The sequence below is a fragment of the Mugil cephalus genome, chromosome 2, assembly GCF_022458985.1.
Source record: "Mugil cephalus isolate CIBA_MC_2020 chromosome 2, CIBA_Mcephalus_1.1, whole genome shotgun sequence".
Classification (NCBI taxonomy): domain Eukaryota; kingdom Metazoa; phylum Chordata; class Actinopteri; order Mugiliformes; family Mugilidae; genus Mugil; species Mugil cephalus.
The window spans coordinates 27900127-27915576 of record NC_061771.1 but is presented as its reverse complement, the minus strand read 5'-3'; the positions used below and the strand labels follow the sequence as shown (position 1 = coordinate 27915576).

Sequence of the window (15450 nt, the reverse complement as noted above, 5' to 3'; positions counted from 1 at the left end):
TTGTGGCCACTGAGGCCTTGTGACATATCTAGCACCACTCGTGTCCCCTGGTTTCTTTCAGCAGCTCCTCCTTCCAGCTTCCCTGTATAAATTTGCATGTTCCATGCAGAAGATGAAACAGCATCACATGCAGCCCAGATTGATGCCATACCTTGCTGGTTTTGAGGGCATATCCTGCCTGAAAGGGCAGCGGCCCCTAAACCCCACAAGCCGTTCGTCCACGGGTTATAAAGACAGGGAAGCCGGTCCACCCACTGGTCCCACACAGTGCAGATTGCTGCCAACTTGTCCCCCCGCCATCTAAGAGGTCTTTTTGATTTGATTTTGATTGTGATATACTATGTTGATCCCCGAGGGGAAATTATGTCCTGCTGTGTGACCCATCCATTTGTTCACACACAGTAATGTGTCTTGATTCCCGGTTGTCAAATCTGAATACATGGAAGCTCTTCAGAGACATTGTGGCTCTAAAAATTGATCTGTGTGTGTGTGTGTCTCTGTGTATGTGGGTCAAAATGACCCGAAGACCATATGAAGGATGTAAATGTGTGGGGTATAGTAGCATGTGTGCTATTTTGTTTTTGTTTCTTTATACGTGTTTATCACAGAAAATAAGCTGAGGCCATTGAGTTCAGGTAGAAAAAAATTTATACTTTTACCATTTTTATTCTTGTAAAAATCTGAAACGGGTCAATTTGACCCAAATACCATACAAGGGATAGCACACTAAAAAGAAAAGTTTCTATCACAGAAGTGAAAAAATATCCTAATATTCTAAAATATTTGGTTGAATCCTATAATGACTTGAAGAAAATAACATATTTCATCATTTACTCAAACACGACTCATGTACAGAGCTCTAATTGGATCAAAAACCTACTGCTGTCCCACATGTGACCCTGAAGTAGAGACGTTCAACACTGAGGCTCTGAAACTGTTTCACTTTATTGAAAGAGACATGATGGAAACACTGTGATTTGGCTTAAAGAAAGAATAAAATATCTAAAATATCTACAAAGAAAAAGGTAGAAAACAATCGTCAAGTCAAAGTGCAGCACAGAAATAAATATCATAGTTAACAGAATAAACACATCTAATATGAACAGATTCATTAAAATATTCCAGCAGTTCATCCTCAAGATGAGAGTTAAATGACTGAAGGTAGAGTCCTCCAGAATCACAGCCGACCCTGCTGGAGGTTCATGACCACGTTCACTGTGGTGACGTCCTCGTCCTCATCTTTGTCTCCTTCATCTCAGCATTCCCATTTCTTCACCTATTCTCCGTCTGTAAATCCCTGTAAGAAGATGGAGACCAGTTTCCAGATGAATGAACTGATTCTCTCCAGTTCTCTGTTCATCTACCTTTTATTGTAGGAAGAGTCTGTGGTTGTTGGTGTTATATTTTTCTCTTATTGATCTGAGCCCCTTGAGATCAACTTGTTCTGAATGTGGCCCCTGAACTTCAAATGTAAAGCCTCAAGTAGCTTTAGCTGCTAAACACAGTCAAGTCTGACTATTAGATATAAAATAAAGTACATGTTCATCACAATGTCCAGTTAAAATGTAAAAGTTGTAACTCACTAATCCCTCTGTTCTTCACAGGACTCCAATGATGAAACCAAGAACAAGGAGGAAACAAATACAGACACCAAGAATGATCCAGTAGCTTCTCTTCTCTACAGGACCTGAAAGAAATTAAACTCTTGAATTTAGAGGAATAAACTCAAATGGGATTTGATTTAATTTAATGCCACAATATAGTTTAGATTAATAACTTTATTCCAAACTATAGTGAAATAAATAAAGACCTACCAGACACAGTGGGGTTCATGACTCTGTATCCTGGAGACGTCGTCATGGCGACATCCTCTCTCTTTGTTGTCGTCTCTTGATCCTTCGTCACTGTTACAGATAAAACACAAACTTTATTATTAACTTGCAGTTTTATCCACCTACACAGATCAGCCACATCATTATGACCACCTTTCTAATACTGTGTAGTTGTCCCTTGTGGTGTTCATCAGAGAAGGACATGGGTCTTCTGAGGGGGTCCTGTGGTGTGTGGCACCAACAACACAACGTTGTGAGTTCAGTAAAACTTACGACAATGTGGAAACAAAGCCGACCCTCAGCATTGGGATTGAAGCATCTGAAGTGTCCTGAGTCAGACTGCTGGACTGTGGGGATCAGTAGAGTCATCCGTCCTCTGGTCAGGTCCTCTTTAATCAGCTCTGCTTGTACTTGTATCGCTGCATCTGTTCACAGGATGATCTGTCCCACGACGACGGGAGTGGACAATGCGGTCTGAGACATTTGGGATGTCACTCTTCCAGTCAAAGGTGAAGTTTGTTAGGTTGATCTCTGGTTTAGTTTGACACTGTAGAGTCAAATTAGATCCTTCTGGTACTTTAATCAGCTGAGTCTGGTTGATGATGGGACGTTTTTCTGGGGAAACAAACCAGATAAAAAAAAAAAAACAGTTTGATCAGTTCATGTCAACCTGAGGATGAGGATGGTACAAAACCTTCCTCTGTCCCAAAAATGTATCGTGTTCTGTGAACAATCAAACTGTTATATGATAATAAAGAAATATTGATGACCACGATGCTGAAAATGAACAGAATGCAGTAGTATGTCCACCTCTGACGTTTACCAGTGTTCAGTGTTTACAGCTCTGACACTAGAAACCGTCCTGAACACTAAGTCTGTTTAAACTAAATCAAAACATTTCAAATAAGTCAATTTTATTGTCAATTCTGACATCAGGCTTTAAATTAATAACCACAAAGACGTACGATGCAGCAGCTAAACAAAAAAACGTAAACAAGAAATGTGCAAACACTGAGAATATATAAAAAAATAAAATATATCCTGTATATACAAAGTAAACAAAGGAGAACATGACAACGCATGACAATATACAATATACATAAAGTGACTGATGCTTCCCTGAGTTGAATAGTGCAGAAAGTGGGTGGGATGAATGAATATTATATATACTGTACATATCTACACTGGATACAGCAACGGATATATAAAGGATTTATTACAGCGTGCACACATCTTTCTGTGGTGTTTAGTAATATTGTGAAAATAAAATAACTAGCCAAAGAGCTTCTCTGTGCTTCAGTCTTATGCACTTTTATTTACTCTTCTCCCACTATGCTCACAGCAACAACATCTACAATGCAACACACATTCCTGCAGCGTCCTTATGGTCACATCTGAATAGCACCACCCAACATATTCCAGGATCCCTCTTACCCCCTTCCGTACCTAAAAGGGGCCTTTTAGGCTTGTAGGCTCCTCTGTGAGAGGTAAAAACACTCAGTGCGTTTACATGCACGTGAAAAAGCCAAATTACTGCCTTAATCGGACTATAACAGGAGAACTTAAGTGCATGTAAACACGTTACTCCGATTTTAATCGGGGTCATTGTCCGATTGAGACTCCCAGATAATGCGATTGGAATCGGAGTTTTCAAAGAACAACCACAAACAGAACCATGAACTCCAGCAGTGGTGAACAGTGTTTTTCAGCATCGCAGCACCGCCACGGGTTTCGCCTCCCTCGACGGTAGCTCTGTCGGCTCGGTAGCATGTTAGCATGTTAGCCGGTAAGGCTGCATAGTGCCGCCGGGAACGCTGCTGTTTAGCCATGTTTCCACAAACATAAAAACACCCTCTCACAGTCCTTTGAGTAAAGCGCAGTAGTCTGATCTAGTCCAGTTTGCTGTCTAATGACCGTGCGTTGGCCAGATACAGGGGCTCGCCGGCTTGTGTAGCTTAGCCGCTAGCCTCTTCCGTCCAGTGGTTGGAAGTGTCCGGGGAAGAACCGCTGGTGTACAGTTCCCAACCGTGAGCGGATTTCAACACTCGACACTGGCATTTCTGCCAAACCCACGACTGTATTTGCGCTTTTTGACTTGCAGACGCGACGGGGACGGACAAAAACACTGACGAAAAACACGAAAACACCGTTTGGTTAGGACAGAGAGGAGACGCGGAAAAAAATAAAAGAAGTGCGAAAGCGTACTCGCACGTAAAGCACAGCAATAACATTACTATTTACAATAAGAATAATGACACAGAGGAGGAATTTCATACGATATAAACTCACCGATCAACGATGCAACAGACACGAAAGCGAACAATGTTGTTACTGTCATTGTTAAAACAATTTAATCTTATAACAAATTACAAAATAAACACTAAAGAAGTCGTGATAACTGCACTCCACATCCAGAGAAATGAGTGCTGGTGTTTCTCCGTCGTAAAAACTAGTAAAAGTCGTGATAACCGTTGTGGTGTCTGATGAATGTGTGGTGACTGCTGGTGGTGTGCAGTCCGCTGTTTGGCCGTGTACGCGCACGCAGTGCTCCTTACTTCCTAGTTCAGCGCTTGCATCAGATCGGATGTGAAATGTAGTTCGGCCTTGCGTCCTCGAGTTAGGCCTCAGAGGCCTTGACGTACTGTGGTTTTATAGTCTGTCTTTACTGTCAACAGGCTTTAACGCCAACAGCGTCTTTTGAGAAAAAAACATCGTCGTCTTTTGATGAAGTTCTTGGTTCTTATTGAGCAACTTATCAGAGGTGGACATGAATGTCTCGGACGGGCTATAACAACAGTTTGACACCAGGCTATCACCAGCCAACCAGGAGACTTAAGCTACACAAACACTGTACGATGTTTTCAAAAAAGAAGTAGAAACCCCTGGAAGTGGGGGAGGTACTCACCTGGGAATGAGAATGATCGTCACCGAAGAGAAACGCGCTGCTTTGGCAATTTGCTCCATTATGTGCGCAGAAAAAAAAAATCCAAAAAGAAAAGACGACGACGACGTGTATGGACAAGGAAATGGCGGAGCAGACGTGGGAAATACGATCTGTCCGATTTAAGTTCCGCTTCCGCCCTGCTTTTACAGCGCGATACACTCACGAGAGAAAACCAGAATTTAAAACAGGTTTGATTTTAATCCGAACGTACGATTGTCGACCGGGTCGGAGCTCTAGAGCTACAGAGCTACTCTAGAGCTCCGGGTCGGGTGCGTTTCTGGTCGAGATTCCTCCCAACCCCTGCACAAGACCGTCGGTAACGTAAAGTTGCATCAGCTGTAAAGTTGCATCAGTGACAGGAGGGGTAATTCAGTTTTTTTTTAAATGCTTTATTGAAAAGTACAAAAGGTGAACATCCAACATTAGTGCAATCCAACTCACAACAAAACATTCACCTTAGTGCTTCGATATAATAAATTAAGAGAAATTGAAATAAAATTAAAATAAATAGTCAAAAATGAAATATATATGAAATAGAATAAACATTGATCTCATAAGGGGGATTCAAATCAATTTTAACTATCCATTTTAAGTGGGAAAATTCTTTAAGTTATCATATAGTTTTTGTGCCTTCATTTCTGTTATAAGTTTTAGAGATTTCATGTACAGTTTAAATTCATTCATGAAGACAATAAATTTGGGGGATGAATAAAATTTAAGTTCAAAGTTAACCCTGAAACTTTGGAGATTTATTTATTTATTTATTTTTTGATTGTTACTGGAACTTGGTGTCTGCCTTGTACAAATAGTGTTCTGTCATCCGCAAATTGGCTGATGACAATATCGGTACCTAAGGCATTGAAATCTTTTATATATACATACATATGTGTGTGTGTGTATATATATATCGCCCTTGTATGTTCTTCACTTTTAGGACCCTCTCGTTTCCCTCGGGTCAAATTGACCCGGGACACATTTGGGGTGTTAAAATCAATTCTAATATAAAATTTTACTTCATAAACCTTTAACATACATGTTTAATGATTGCAATCAGTCTCTACTAGAACACAACTAACAGTGGAAGTGTGACTGCTCTTTTTGTCGTAAGTTGAGCATTGTAGTCAAGTATGACCTCTGGCTTACGGTCCACACTACTACTTACTGCTCCATCCCTGTGTAGAGGCTCATGAGCACCACATTTTTTCCTTTTTTTGCTATGTAAGATACCAGTGCAGCGTTGGCTGTGAACATGAAGTTGGAGGACTGGACTGGCCTTTTCTTCACAGTTTGAACCTCAGGTGGAAGCTCCGTCCTATTTTTCTGGACTGTTCCAACCATTGTCAGCTTTATTTTGAGAAGCTCCTGTCCCAGGCTGTACGATGTAAAAACATTGTCACAGGTAATGCTGTGGCCACTGAGGCCTTGTGACATATCTAGCACCACTCGTGTCCCCTGGTTTCTTTCAGCAGCTCCTCCTTCCAGCTTCCCTGTATAAATTTGCATGTTCCATGCAGAAGATGAAACAGCATCACATGCAGCCCAGTTTGATGCCATACCTTGCTGGTTTTAAGGGCATATACTGCCTGAAAGGGCAGCGGCCTCTAAACCCCACAAGCCGTTCGTCCACGGGTTATAAAGACAGGGAAGCCGGTCCACCCACTGGTCCCACACAGTGCAGATTGCTGCCAACTTGTCCCCCCGCCATCTAAGAGGTCTTTTTGATTTGATTTTGATTGTGATATACTATGTTGATCCCCGAGGGGAAATTATGTCCTGCTGTGTGACCCATCCATTTGTTCACACACAGTAATGTGTCTTGATTCCCGGTTGTCAAATCTGAATACAATGAAGCTCTTCAGAGACATTGTGGCTCTAAAAATTGCTCTGTGTGTGTGTGTGTCTCTGTGTATGTGGGTCAAAATGTCCCGAAGACCATATGAAGGATGTAAATGTGTGGGGTGTAGTAGCATGTGTGCTATTTTGTTTTTATTTCTTTATACGTGTTTATCACAGAAAATAAGCTGAGGCCATTGAGTTCAGGTAGAAAAAATTTATACTTGTACCATTTTTATTCTTGTAAAAACGGGTCAATTTGACCCAAATACCATACAAGGGATAGCACACTAAAAAGAAAAGTTTCTATCACAAAAGTGAAAAAATATTCTAATATTCTAAAATATTTGGTTGAATCCTATAATGACTTGAAGAAAATAACATATTTCATCATTTACTCAAACACGACTCATGTACAGAGCTCTGACTGGATCAAAAACCTACTGCTGTCCCACATGTGACCCTGAAGTAGAGACGTTCAACACTGAGGCTCTGAAGCTGTTTCACTCTATTGAAAGAGACATGATGGAAACACTGTGATTTGACTTAAAGAAAGAATAAAATATCTAAAATATCTACAAAGAAAAATAGGTAGAAAAAAATCATCAAGTCAAAGTGCAGCACAGAAATAAATATCATAGTTAACAGAATAAACACATCTAATATGAACAGATTCATTAAAATATTGTAGCAGTTCGTCCTCAAGATGAGAGTTAAATGACTGAAGATAGAGTCCTCCAGAATCACAGCTGACCCTGCTGGAGGTTCATGACCACGTTCACTGTGGTGACGTCCTCGTCTTTGTCTCTGTCCTCGTCTCCTTCATCTCAGCATTCCCATTTCTTCATTTATTCTCCGTCTGTAAATCCCTGTAAGAAGATGGAGACCAGTTTCCAGATGAATAAATTGATTCTCTCCAGTTCTCTGTTCATCTACCTTTTATTGTAGGAAGAGTCTGTGGTTGTTGGTGTTATTTTTCTCTTATTGATCTGAGCCCCTTGAGATCAACTTGTTCTGAATGTGGCCCCTGAACTTCAAATGTAAAGCCTCAAGTAGCTTTAGCTGCTAAACACAGTCAAGTCTGACTATTAGATATAAAATAAAGTACATGTTCATCACAATGTCCAGTTAAAATGTAAAAGTCTGTAACTCACTAATCCTTCTGTTCTTCACCAGGACTCCAATGATGAAACCAAGAACAAGGAGGACACAAATACAGACACCAAGAATGATCCAGTGGTTTATCGTCTCTACAGGACCTGAAAGAAATTAAACTCTTGAATTTAGAGGAGTAAACTCAAATGGGATTTAATTTAACAACACAACATAGTTTAGATTAATAACTTTATTCCAAACTATAGTGAAATAAATAAAGACCTACCAGACACAGTGGGGTTCATGACTCTGTATCCTGGAGACGTCGTCATGGCGACATCCTCTCTCTTTGTCACTGTCACAGATACAGATAAAATAAAACTTTATTATTAACTTGCAGTTTTATCCACCCACACAGATCAGCCACATCATTATGACCACCTTTCTAATACTGTGTAGTTGTCCCTTGTGGTGTCTCATCAGAGAAGGACATGGGTCTTCTGAGGGGGTCCTGTGGTGTGTGACACCAACAACACAACGTTGTGAGTTCAGTAAACTTACCATTAATGTTGAAAACAAAGCTGACGTTCAGCTTTGGGATGAAGCATTTGAAGTGTCCTGTGTCAGACTGCTGGACTGTGGGGATCAGTAGAGTCATCCGTCCTCTGGTCAGGTCCTCTTTAATCAGCTCTGCTCTGTTCTTGTATCGCTGTATCTGTTCCTCAGGATGATCTGTCCCACGACGACGGGAGTAGACAAAGCGGTCTGAGACATTTGGGATGTCCACTCTCTTCCAGTCCAAGGTGAAGTTTGTTAGGTTGATCTCTGGATCAGTTTGACACTGTAGAGTCAAATTAGATCCTTCTGGTACTTTAATCAGCTGAGTCTGGTCGATGATGGGACGTTTTTCTGGGGAAACAAACCAGATAAAAAAAAACAGTTTGATCAGTTCATGTCAACCTGAGGATGAGGTTGGTGTAAAACCTTCCTCTGTCACAAAGCTGAATCAAGAAAAAAAGAAATGTATCGTATTCTGTGAACAATCAAACTGTTATATGATATTAATCATAATCATTGATGACACACGATGCCTGAAAATGAACAGAATGCAGTAGTATGATCCACCTCTGACGTTTACCCACGTGTTCAGTGCGTCTACAGCTCTGACACTAGAACCGTCCCTGAACACTAAGTCTGTTTAAACTAAATCAAAACATTTCAAATAAGTCAATTTTATTGTCAATTCTGACATCAGGCTTTAAATTAATAACCTCAAAGACGTACGATGCAGCAGCTAAACAAAAAAATGTAAACAAGAAATGTGCAAACACTGAGAATATATAAAAAAAATAAAATATATCCTGTATATACAAAGTAAACAAAGGAGAACATGACAACGCATGACAATATACAATATACATAAAGTGACTGATGCTTCCTTGAGTTGAATAGTGCAGAAAGTGGGTGGGATGAATGAATATTATATATACTGTACATATGTACACTGGATACAGCAACGGGTATATAAAGGATTTATTACAGCGTGCACACATCTTTCTGTGGTGTTTAGTAATATTGTGAAAATGAAATAACTAGCCAAAGAGCTTCTCTGCTTCAGTCTTATGCACTTTTATTTACGCTTCTCCCACTATGCTCACAGCAACAACATCTACAACACAACACACATTCCTTCAGCGTCCTTATGGTCACATCTGAATAGCACCACCCAACATATTCCAGGATCCCTCTTACCCCCTTCCGTACCTAAAAGGGGCCTTTTAGGCTTGTAGGCTCCTCTGTGAGAGGTAAAAACACTCAGTGCGTTTACATGCACGTGAAAAAGCCAAATTACTGCCTTAATCGGACTATAACAGGAGAACTTAAGTGCATGTAAACACGTTACTCCGATTTTAATCGGGGTTCTCATTGTGCGATTGAGACTCCCAGATAATGCGATTGGAATCGGAGTTTTCAAAGAACAACCACAAACAGAACCATGAACTCCAGCAGCGGTGAACAGTGTTTTCTGATCAGGACAGCATCGCAGCACCGTTAGCTTGTTAGCATGTTAGCCGGCCAGGCTGCATAGGGCCGCCGGGAACGCTGCTGTTTGGCCATGTTTCCACAAACACAAAAACGCCCTCTCACAGTCCTTCGAGTAAAGCGCAGTAGTCTGATCTAGTCCAGTTTGCTGTCTAATGACCGTGCGTTGGCCAGATAGAGGGGCTCGCCGGCTTGTGTAGCTTAGCCGCTAGCCTCTTCCGTCCAGTGGTTGGAAGTGTCCGGGGAAGAACCGCTGGTGCATAGTTCCCAACCGTGAGCGGATTTTAACACACGACACTGGCATTTCTGCCAAACCGACGACTGTATTTGCGCTTTTTGACTTGCAGACGCGACGAGGACGGACAGAAAACACTTTGACAAACTTAGTTAGGACAGAGAGGAGCCGCGGAAAAAATAAAAGTAGCGTGAAAGCGTACTCGCACATAAAGCACAGCAATAACAACAATAACATTACTATTTACAATAAGAATAATGACGCAGAGTAGTAACTTCATATACAAATCATATATAAATATCATCATTTCGATATAAACTCACCGATCGATGATAGAACAGTCACGAAAGCGAACAATGCTGTTGCTACCATTGTTAAAACAATCTAATCTAATAAAAAAAAACGAGTGAAAGTCGCGATAACCGTTGTAGTTGTGCTCCAGGCGAAGGTCTGCTAATGTTGCTTTTGCGACTTGTCGATTTGCAGTCTCCACATTACCTCCCACTTTCCTTCGTGACGCGCTTGCATCACCGAGGGGGGGATGGGAAATGTAGTTTGGCCTTGCGCCCTCGAGTTAGGCCTCAGAGGCCTTGACGTATAGTCTGTAGTATCAGTCTATAGTCTGTCTTTACTGTCAACAGGCTTTAACGCCAACAGCGTCTTTTGAGAAAAAAACATCGTCGTCTTTTGATGAAGTTCTTGATTCTTATTGAGCAACTTATCAGAGGTGGACATGAATGTCTCGGACGGGCTATAACAACAGTTTGACACCAGGCTATCACCAGCCAACCAGGAGACTTGAGCTAGACAGACACTGTACGATGTTTTCAAAAAAGAAGTAGAAACCCCTGGAAGTGGGGGAGGTACTCACCTGGGAATGAGAAGGATCGTCACCGAAGAGAAACGCGCTGCTTTGGCAATTTGCTCCATTATGTGCGCAGAAAAAAAAAAATCCAAAAAGAAAAGACGACGACGACGACGTGTATGGACAAGAAAATGGCGGAGAAGACGTGGGAAATACGATCTGTCCGATTTAAGTTCCGCTTCCGCCCTGCTTTTACAGCGCGATACACTCACGAGGGAAAACCAGAATCTCAAGCAGGTTTTTGTCCGACAACGCGACTGTCGAGTGTAGGTCGGGTGGGGTTTTGCTCATGAGACTCCTCCCACACTGCAGCGCTAACGTAGTGACGTAGAGATGACGCAGACCGCATGGTCGCCATGACGAGGTCCACTGTGTCCGGTAGGTCTTTATTTATTTCACTATAGTTTGGAATAAATCTAAACTATGTTGTGTTGTTAAATTAAATCCCATTTGAGTTTATTCCTCTAAATTCAAGAGTTTAATTTTTTTTTTTTTTTTTTTTATACACACCATACGGTTGAGTAGTCCATTTATGGTTAAAGTGTAAAAACTGCTAAAAATGACAACAATGTATAGAAAAACTCAAAAAAATTTTTTTCATTGTCAGCTTTCTTTTGAGAAGCTCCTGTCCCAGGCTGTACGACGTAAAAACATTGTCACAGGTAATGTTGTGGCCACTGAGGCCTTGTGACATATCTAGCACCACTCGTGTCCCCTGGTTTCTTGCAGCAGCTCCTCCTTCCAGCTTCCCTGTATAAATTTGCATGTTCCATGCAGAAGATGAAACAGCATCACATGCAGCCCAGATTGATGCCATACCTTGCTGGTTTTAAGGGCATATCCTGCCTGAAAGGGCAGCGGCCTCTAAACCCCACAAGCCGTTCGTCCACGGGTTATAAAGACAGGGAAGCCGGTCCACCCACTGGTCCCACACAGTGCAGATTGCTGCCAACTTGTCCCCCCGCCGTCTAAGAGGTCTTTTTGATTTGATTTTGATTGTGATATACTATGTTGATCCCCGAGGGGAAATTATGTCCTGCTGTGTGACCCATCCATTTGTTCACACACAGTAATGTGTCTTGATTCCCGCTTGTCAAATCTGAATACAATGAAGCTCTTCAGAGACATTGTGGCTCTAAAAATTGCTGTGTGTGTGTGTGTCTCTGTGTATGTGGGTCAAAATGACCCGAAGACCATATGAAGGATGTAAATGTGTGGGGTATAGTATAGTTGTTTTTGTTTCTTTATACGTGTTTATCACAGAAAATAAGCTGAGGCCATTGAGTTCAGGTAGAAAAAAATTTATACTTTTACCATTTTTATTCTTGTAAAAATCTGAAACGGGTCAATTTGACCCAAATACCATACAAGGGATAGCGCACTAAAAAGAAAAGTTTCTATCACAGAAGTGAAAAAATATTCTAATATTCTAAAATATTTGGTTGAATCCTATAATGACTTGAAGAAAATAACATGTTGCATCATTTACTCAAACACGACTCATGTACAGAACTCTGACTGGATCAAAAACCTACTGCTGTCCCACATGTGACCCTGAAGTAGAGACGTTCAACACTGAGGCTCTGAGGCTGTTTCACTCTATTGAAGGAGACATGATGGAAACACTGTGATTTGGCTTAAAGAAAGAATAAAATATCTAAAATATCTACAAAGAAAAATAGGTAGAAAACAATCATCAAGTCAAAGTGCAGCACAGAAATAAATATCATAGTTAACAGAATAAACACATCTAATATGAATAGATTCATTAAAATATTCCAGCAGTTCGTCCTCAAGATGAGAGTTAAATGACTGAAGATAGAGTCCTCCAGAATCACAGCTGATCCTGCTGGAGGTTCATGACCACGTTCACTGTGGTGACGTCCTCGTCCTCGTCTTTGTCTCTGTCCTCGTCTCCTTCATCTCAGCATTCCCATTTCTTTATCTACTCTCTGTCTGCGCATCCCTGTAAGAAGATGGAGACCAGTTTCCAGATGAATGAACTGATTCTCTACAGTTCTCTGTTCATCTACCTTTTATTGTAGGAAGAGTCTGTGGTTGTTGGTGTTATTTTTCTCTTATTGATCTGAGCCCCTTGAGATCAACTTGTTCTGAATGTGGCCCCTGAACTTCAAATGTAAAGCCTCAAGTAGCTTTAGCTGCTAAACACAGTCAAGTCTGACTATTAGATATAAAATAAAGCACATGTTCATCACAATGTCCAGTTAAAATGTAAAAGTCTGTAACTCACTAATCCCTCTGTTCTTCACCAGGACTCCAATGATGAAACCAAGAACAAGGAGGACACAAATACAGGCACCAAGAGTGATCCAGTGGTTTATCTTCTCTACAGGACCTGAAAGAAATTAAACTCTTGAATTTAGAGGAATAAACTCAAATGGGATTTAATTTAACAACACAACATAGTTTAGATTAATAACTTTATTCCAAACTATAGTGAAATAAATAAAGACCTACCAGACACAGTGGGGTTCATGACTCCGTATCCTGGAGACGTCGTCATGGCGACATCCTCTCTCTTTGTCACTGTCACAGTTACAGATAAAATAAAAACTTTATTATTAACTTGCAGTTTTATCCACCTACACAGATCAGCCACATCATTATGACCACCTTTCTAATACTGTGTAGTTGTCCCTTGTGGTGTCTCATCAGAGAAGGACATGGGTCTTCTGAGGGGGTCCTGTGGTGTGTGGCACCAACAACACAACGTTGTGAGTTCAGTAAACTTACCGACAATGTTGAAAACAAAGCTGCCGCTCAGGTTTGGGATGGAGCATTTGAAGTGTCCTGAGTCAGACTGCTGGACTGTGGGGATCAGTAGAGTCATCCGTCCTCTGGTCAGGTCCTCTTTAATCAGCTCTGCTCTGTTCTTGTATCGCTGCATCTGTGGATGAGGATGATCTGTCCCACGACGACGGGAGTAGACCATGCGGTCTGAGACATTTGGGATGTCCACTCTCCTCCAGTCCATGGTGAAGTTTGTTAGGTTGATCTCTGGATCAGTTTGACACTGTAGAGTCAAATTAGATCCTTCTGGTACTTTAATCTGCTGAGTCTGGTTGATGATGGGACGTTTTTCTGGGGAAACAAACAAGAAAAAAAATACAGTTTGATCAGTTCATGTCAACCTGAGGATGAGGATGGTGTAAAACCTTTCTCTGTCACAAAGCTGAATCAAGAACAAAACAAATTCATCATATTTGTACACAAGCAAACTGTTACATGGTTATATAGTCATAATCTACAGACTCTATAAGTTACCCACCCGTGCGGCATCCAAGACGTATAGTAATCACAGAACCACATTAAAACCACAGCTGGTTTGCAAACCAAGAAGATACATCAGAATATCTTTAAGACAAACATAAATAATACAAAATGGGTGGTGGAGAGTATTTAGATTTGTATTTTATTTGACAAATAAATATATTTACTTACACTGATCTGAACACACCTGCAACTTAACGTATGTTAAGTAATGGATGTTTACAGGTTTATAAGTTAGTGACTAACATTTCACCCTCGTCTTGGATGAACTGGTTTTATCAATCAAACTTTTCATGACCAAGACTATCAATCACATATTTTAGATCATTCTTTACATTATTGTATTCTGTGAAATCGGCCCAAACATCTGAGACTTTCTGGTCTCTACTGAACGGGTTTCTTGAAGGCCTTCTCTTGCTAGAAAGCGCTTTAACGATCTGAGCTAAATCAATATTATATCGTCTCTAAAGTAATTCTCGATGTCTTGAAATTTCCAACGCAAACACAGAGTCTATAAGGATTTATTTTGGCGTGCACACATTATTTCCAGTCCATACAACAGAGACCTAAAACTGACAACTCCCCTAAGCTAAAGCTAATAGCCAAGTCGCCGCACGGGTTACAACAAGTCAACACGGTAAATGTTCATTGAAAAAAAAAAAAAATGTTAAAGTGTTAAACCATATTCGTAACCCACGTGAAGCACAATAATAACACTAATGAGAAGTAATACCGATAATATTATGAACGCAGACAAGTTGACGTCTTAGTGTTAAGTAATGGCGTCTTTTTAACTCAAACTCCATTTAAACTTACCGTCGCCGGTCAACGAGCCAATAACGACAAAGGCGAACAATGTTGCTACGTCCATTGTGAAAATAATAAAAAACTGATCCAAAACAAAAAAACTTAGGGTGATTAAAGTTTTTGGGACACTTCGGCACCGTGGAGTCTCCGCCTTGTTATGAACATAGGTTCCTAAAGAGGGCTCGCGCTACTCATCGCGCAACACGAGATTGTTTTCCCGGAATCAGAAAGGAGCCAATCAGCGCGGACTTCCGGGACTGTGTCTGCTATTTTCTGCCGATTTTCTGCCTCAGTTACGCCGGTTTCTTCTCATCAAAATCATCTGATTTATGAAAAGTACAAGAAGGGTCCCGCCAGGAAACATTTTCACGGCTCAAAAAAGTAAGTAGTTCGCCGGTGAAGGACTTTTTAGTGTGTTTTTAGACTATACGTTTAATTATTATTATTATTATTATTGAACAATTGGACCTACACACTCTCAAAGAGGATTACAATAAAATTCAGG

At 40.8% G+C, this 15450-nt stretch overlaps 2 protein-coding genes and 1 long non-coding RNA gene across 6 annotated transcripts; 1 reads left to right on the top strand and 2 right to left on the bottom strand.

Annotated features, from left to right (window-relative positions):
• Nucleotides 1–630: 630 nt before the first annotated feature.
• On the bottom strand, nucleotides 631–10836 carry LOC125003721 (myelin-oligodendrocyte glycoprotein-like). 3 transcript variants are annotated; one of them, XM_047577843.1, is made up of 5 exons: nucleotides 10306–10836; nucleotides 8266–8613; nucleotides 7991–8059; nucleotides 1584–1687; nucleotides 631–1297 (listed from the first exon to the last, which is right to left on the bottom strand). In XM_047577843.1, the coding sequence occupies exons 1-4, from the start codon at nucleotides 10352–10354 to the stop codon at nucleotides 1599–1601; spliced, it is 555 nt and encodes a 184-aa protein (XP_047433799.1). In that variant the 5' UTR covers nucleotides 10355–10836; the 3' UTR covers nucleotides 631–1297; nucleotides 1584–1598. The 3 variants fall into 3 exon arrangements, with proteins under 3 accessions (XP_047433799.1, XP_047433798.1, XP_047433796.1); XM_047577842.1 differs by lacking the exon at nucleotides 1584–1687 and adding an exon at nucleotides 7764–7868 and having other exon boundaries at nucleotides 10306–10834; XM_047577840.1 differs by lacking the exons at nucleotides 631–1297; nucleotides 1584–1687 and adding exons at nucleotides 6812–7478; nucleotides 7764–7868 and having other exon boundaries at nucleotides 10306–10832.
• Nucleotides 10837–10854: 18 nt separating this feature from the next.
• LOC125003735 lies at nucleotides 10855–12489 on the top strand. Its single transcript, XR_007112262.1, has 2 exons — nucleotides 10855–11225; nucleotides 11455–12489. It is a non-coding gene; the product is annotated as an uncharacterized LOC125003735 (long non-coding RNA).
• On the bottom strand, nucleotides 12430–15450 carry LOC125003719 (selection and upkeep of intraepithelial T-cells protein 2-like). Of its 2 annotated transcripts, none has more exons than XM_047577838.1 (5): nucleotides 14955–15450; nucleotides 13602–13949; nucleotides 13326–13394; nucleotides 13099–13203; nucleotides 12430–12813 (listed from the first exon to the last, which is right to left on the bottom strand). In XM_047577838.1, the coding sequence occupies exons 1-5, from the start codon at nucleotides 15007–15009 to the stop codon at nucleotides 12767–12769; spliced, it is 624 nt and encodes a 207-aa protein (XP_047433794.1). In that variant the 5' UTR covers nucleotides 15010–15450; the 3' UTR covers nucleotides 12430–12766. The 2 variants fall into 2 exon arrangements, with proteins under 2 accessions (XP_047433794.1, XP_047433793.1); XM_047577837.1 differs by having other exon boundaries at nucleotides 13326–13400; nucleotides 14955–15448.

Excerpts from the sequence above, each read along its gene's own strand:
- LOC125003721 (XM_047577842.1), bottom strand. The coding sequence starts at position 10,354 with ATGGTAGCAACAGCATTGTTCGCTTTCGTGACTGTTCTATCATCGATC. Across the intron at positions 8,060-8,265 it reads CTTTGTTTTCAACATTAATG|TGACAAAGAGAGAGGATGTC; the intron begins GTAAGTTTACTG and ends TATCTGTGACAG. Across the intron at positions 1,298-7,763 it reads GGTGAAGAACAGAAGGATTA|GGATTTACAGACGGAGAATA; the intron begins GTGAGTTACAGA and ends ATCTTCTTACAG.
- LOC125003719 (XM_047577837.1), bottom strand. The coding sequence starts at position 15,009 with ATGGACGTAGCAACATTGTTCGCCTTTGTCGTTATTGGCTCGTTGACC. Across the intron at positions 13,401-13,601 it reads CTTTGTTTTCAACATTGTCG|TGACAGTGACAAAGAGAGAG; the intron begins GTAAGTTTACTG and ends TATCTGTAACTG. Across the intron at positions 12,814-13,098 it reads GGTGAAGAACAGAGGGATTA|GGATGCGCAGACAGAGAGTA; the intron begins GTGAGTTACAGA and ends ATCTTCTTACAG.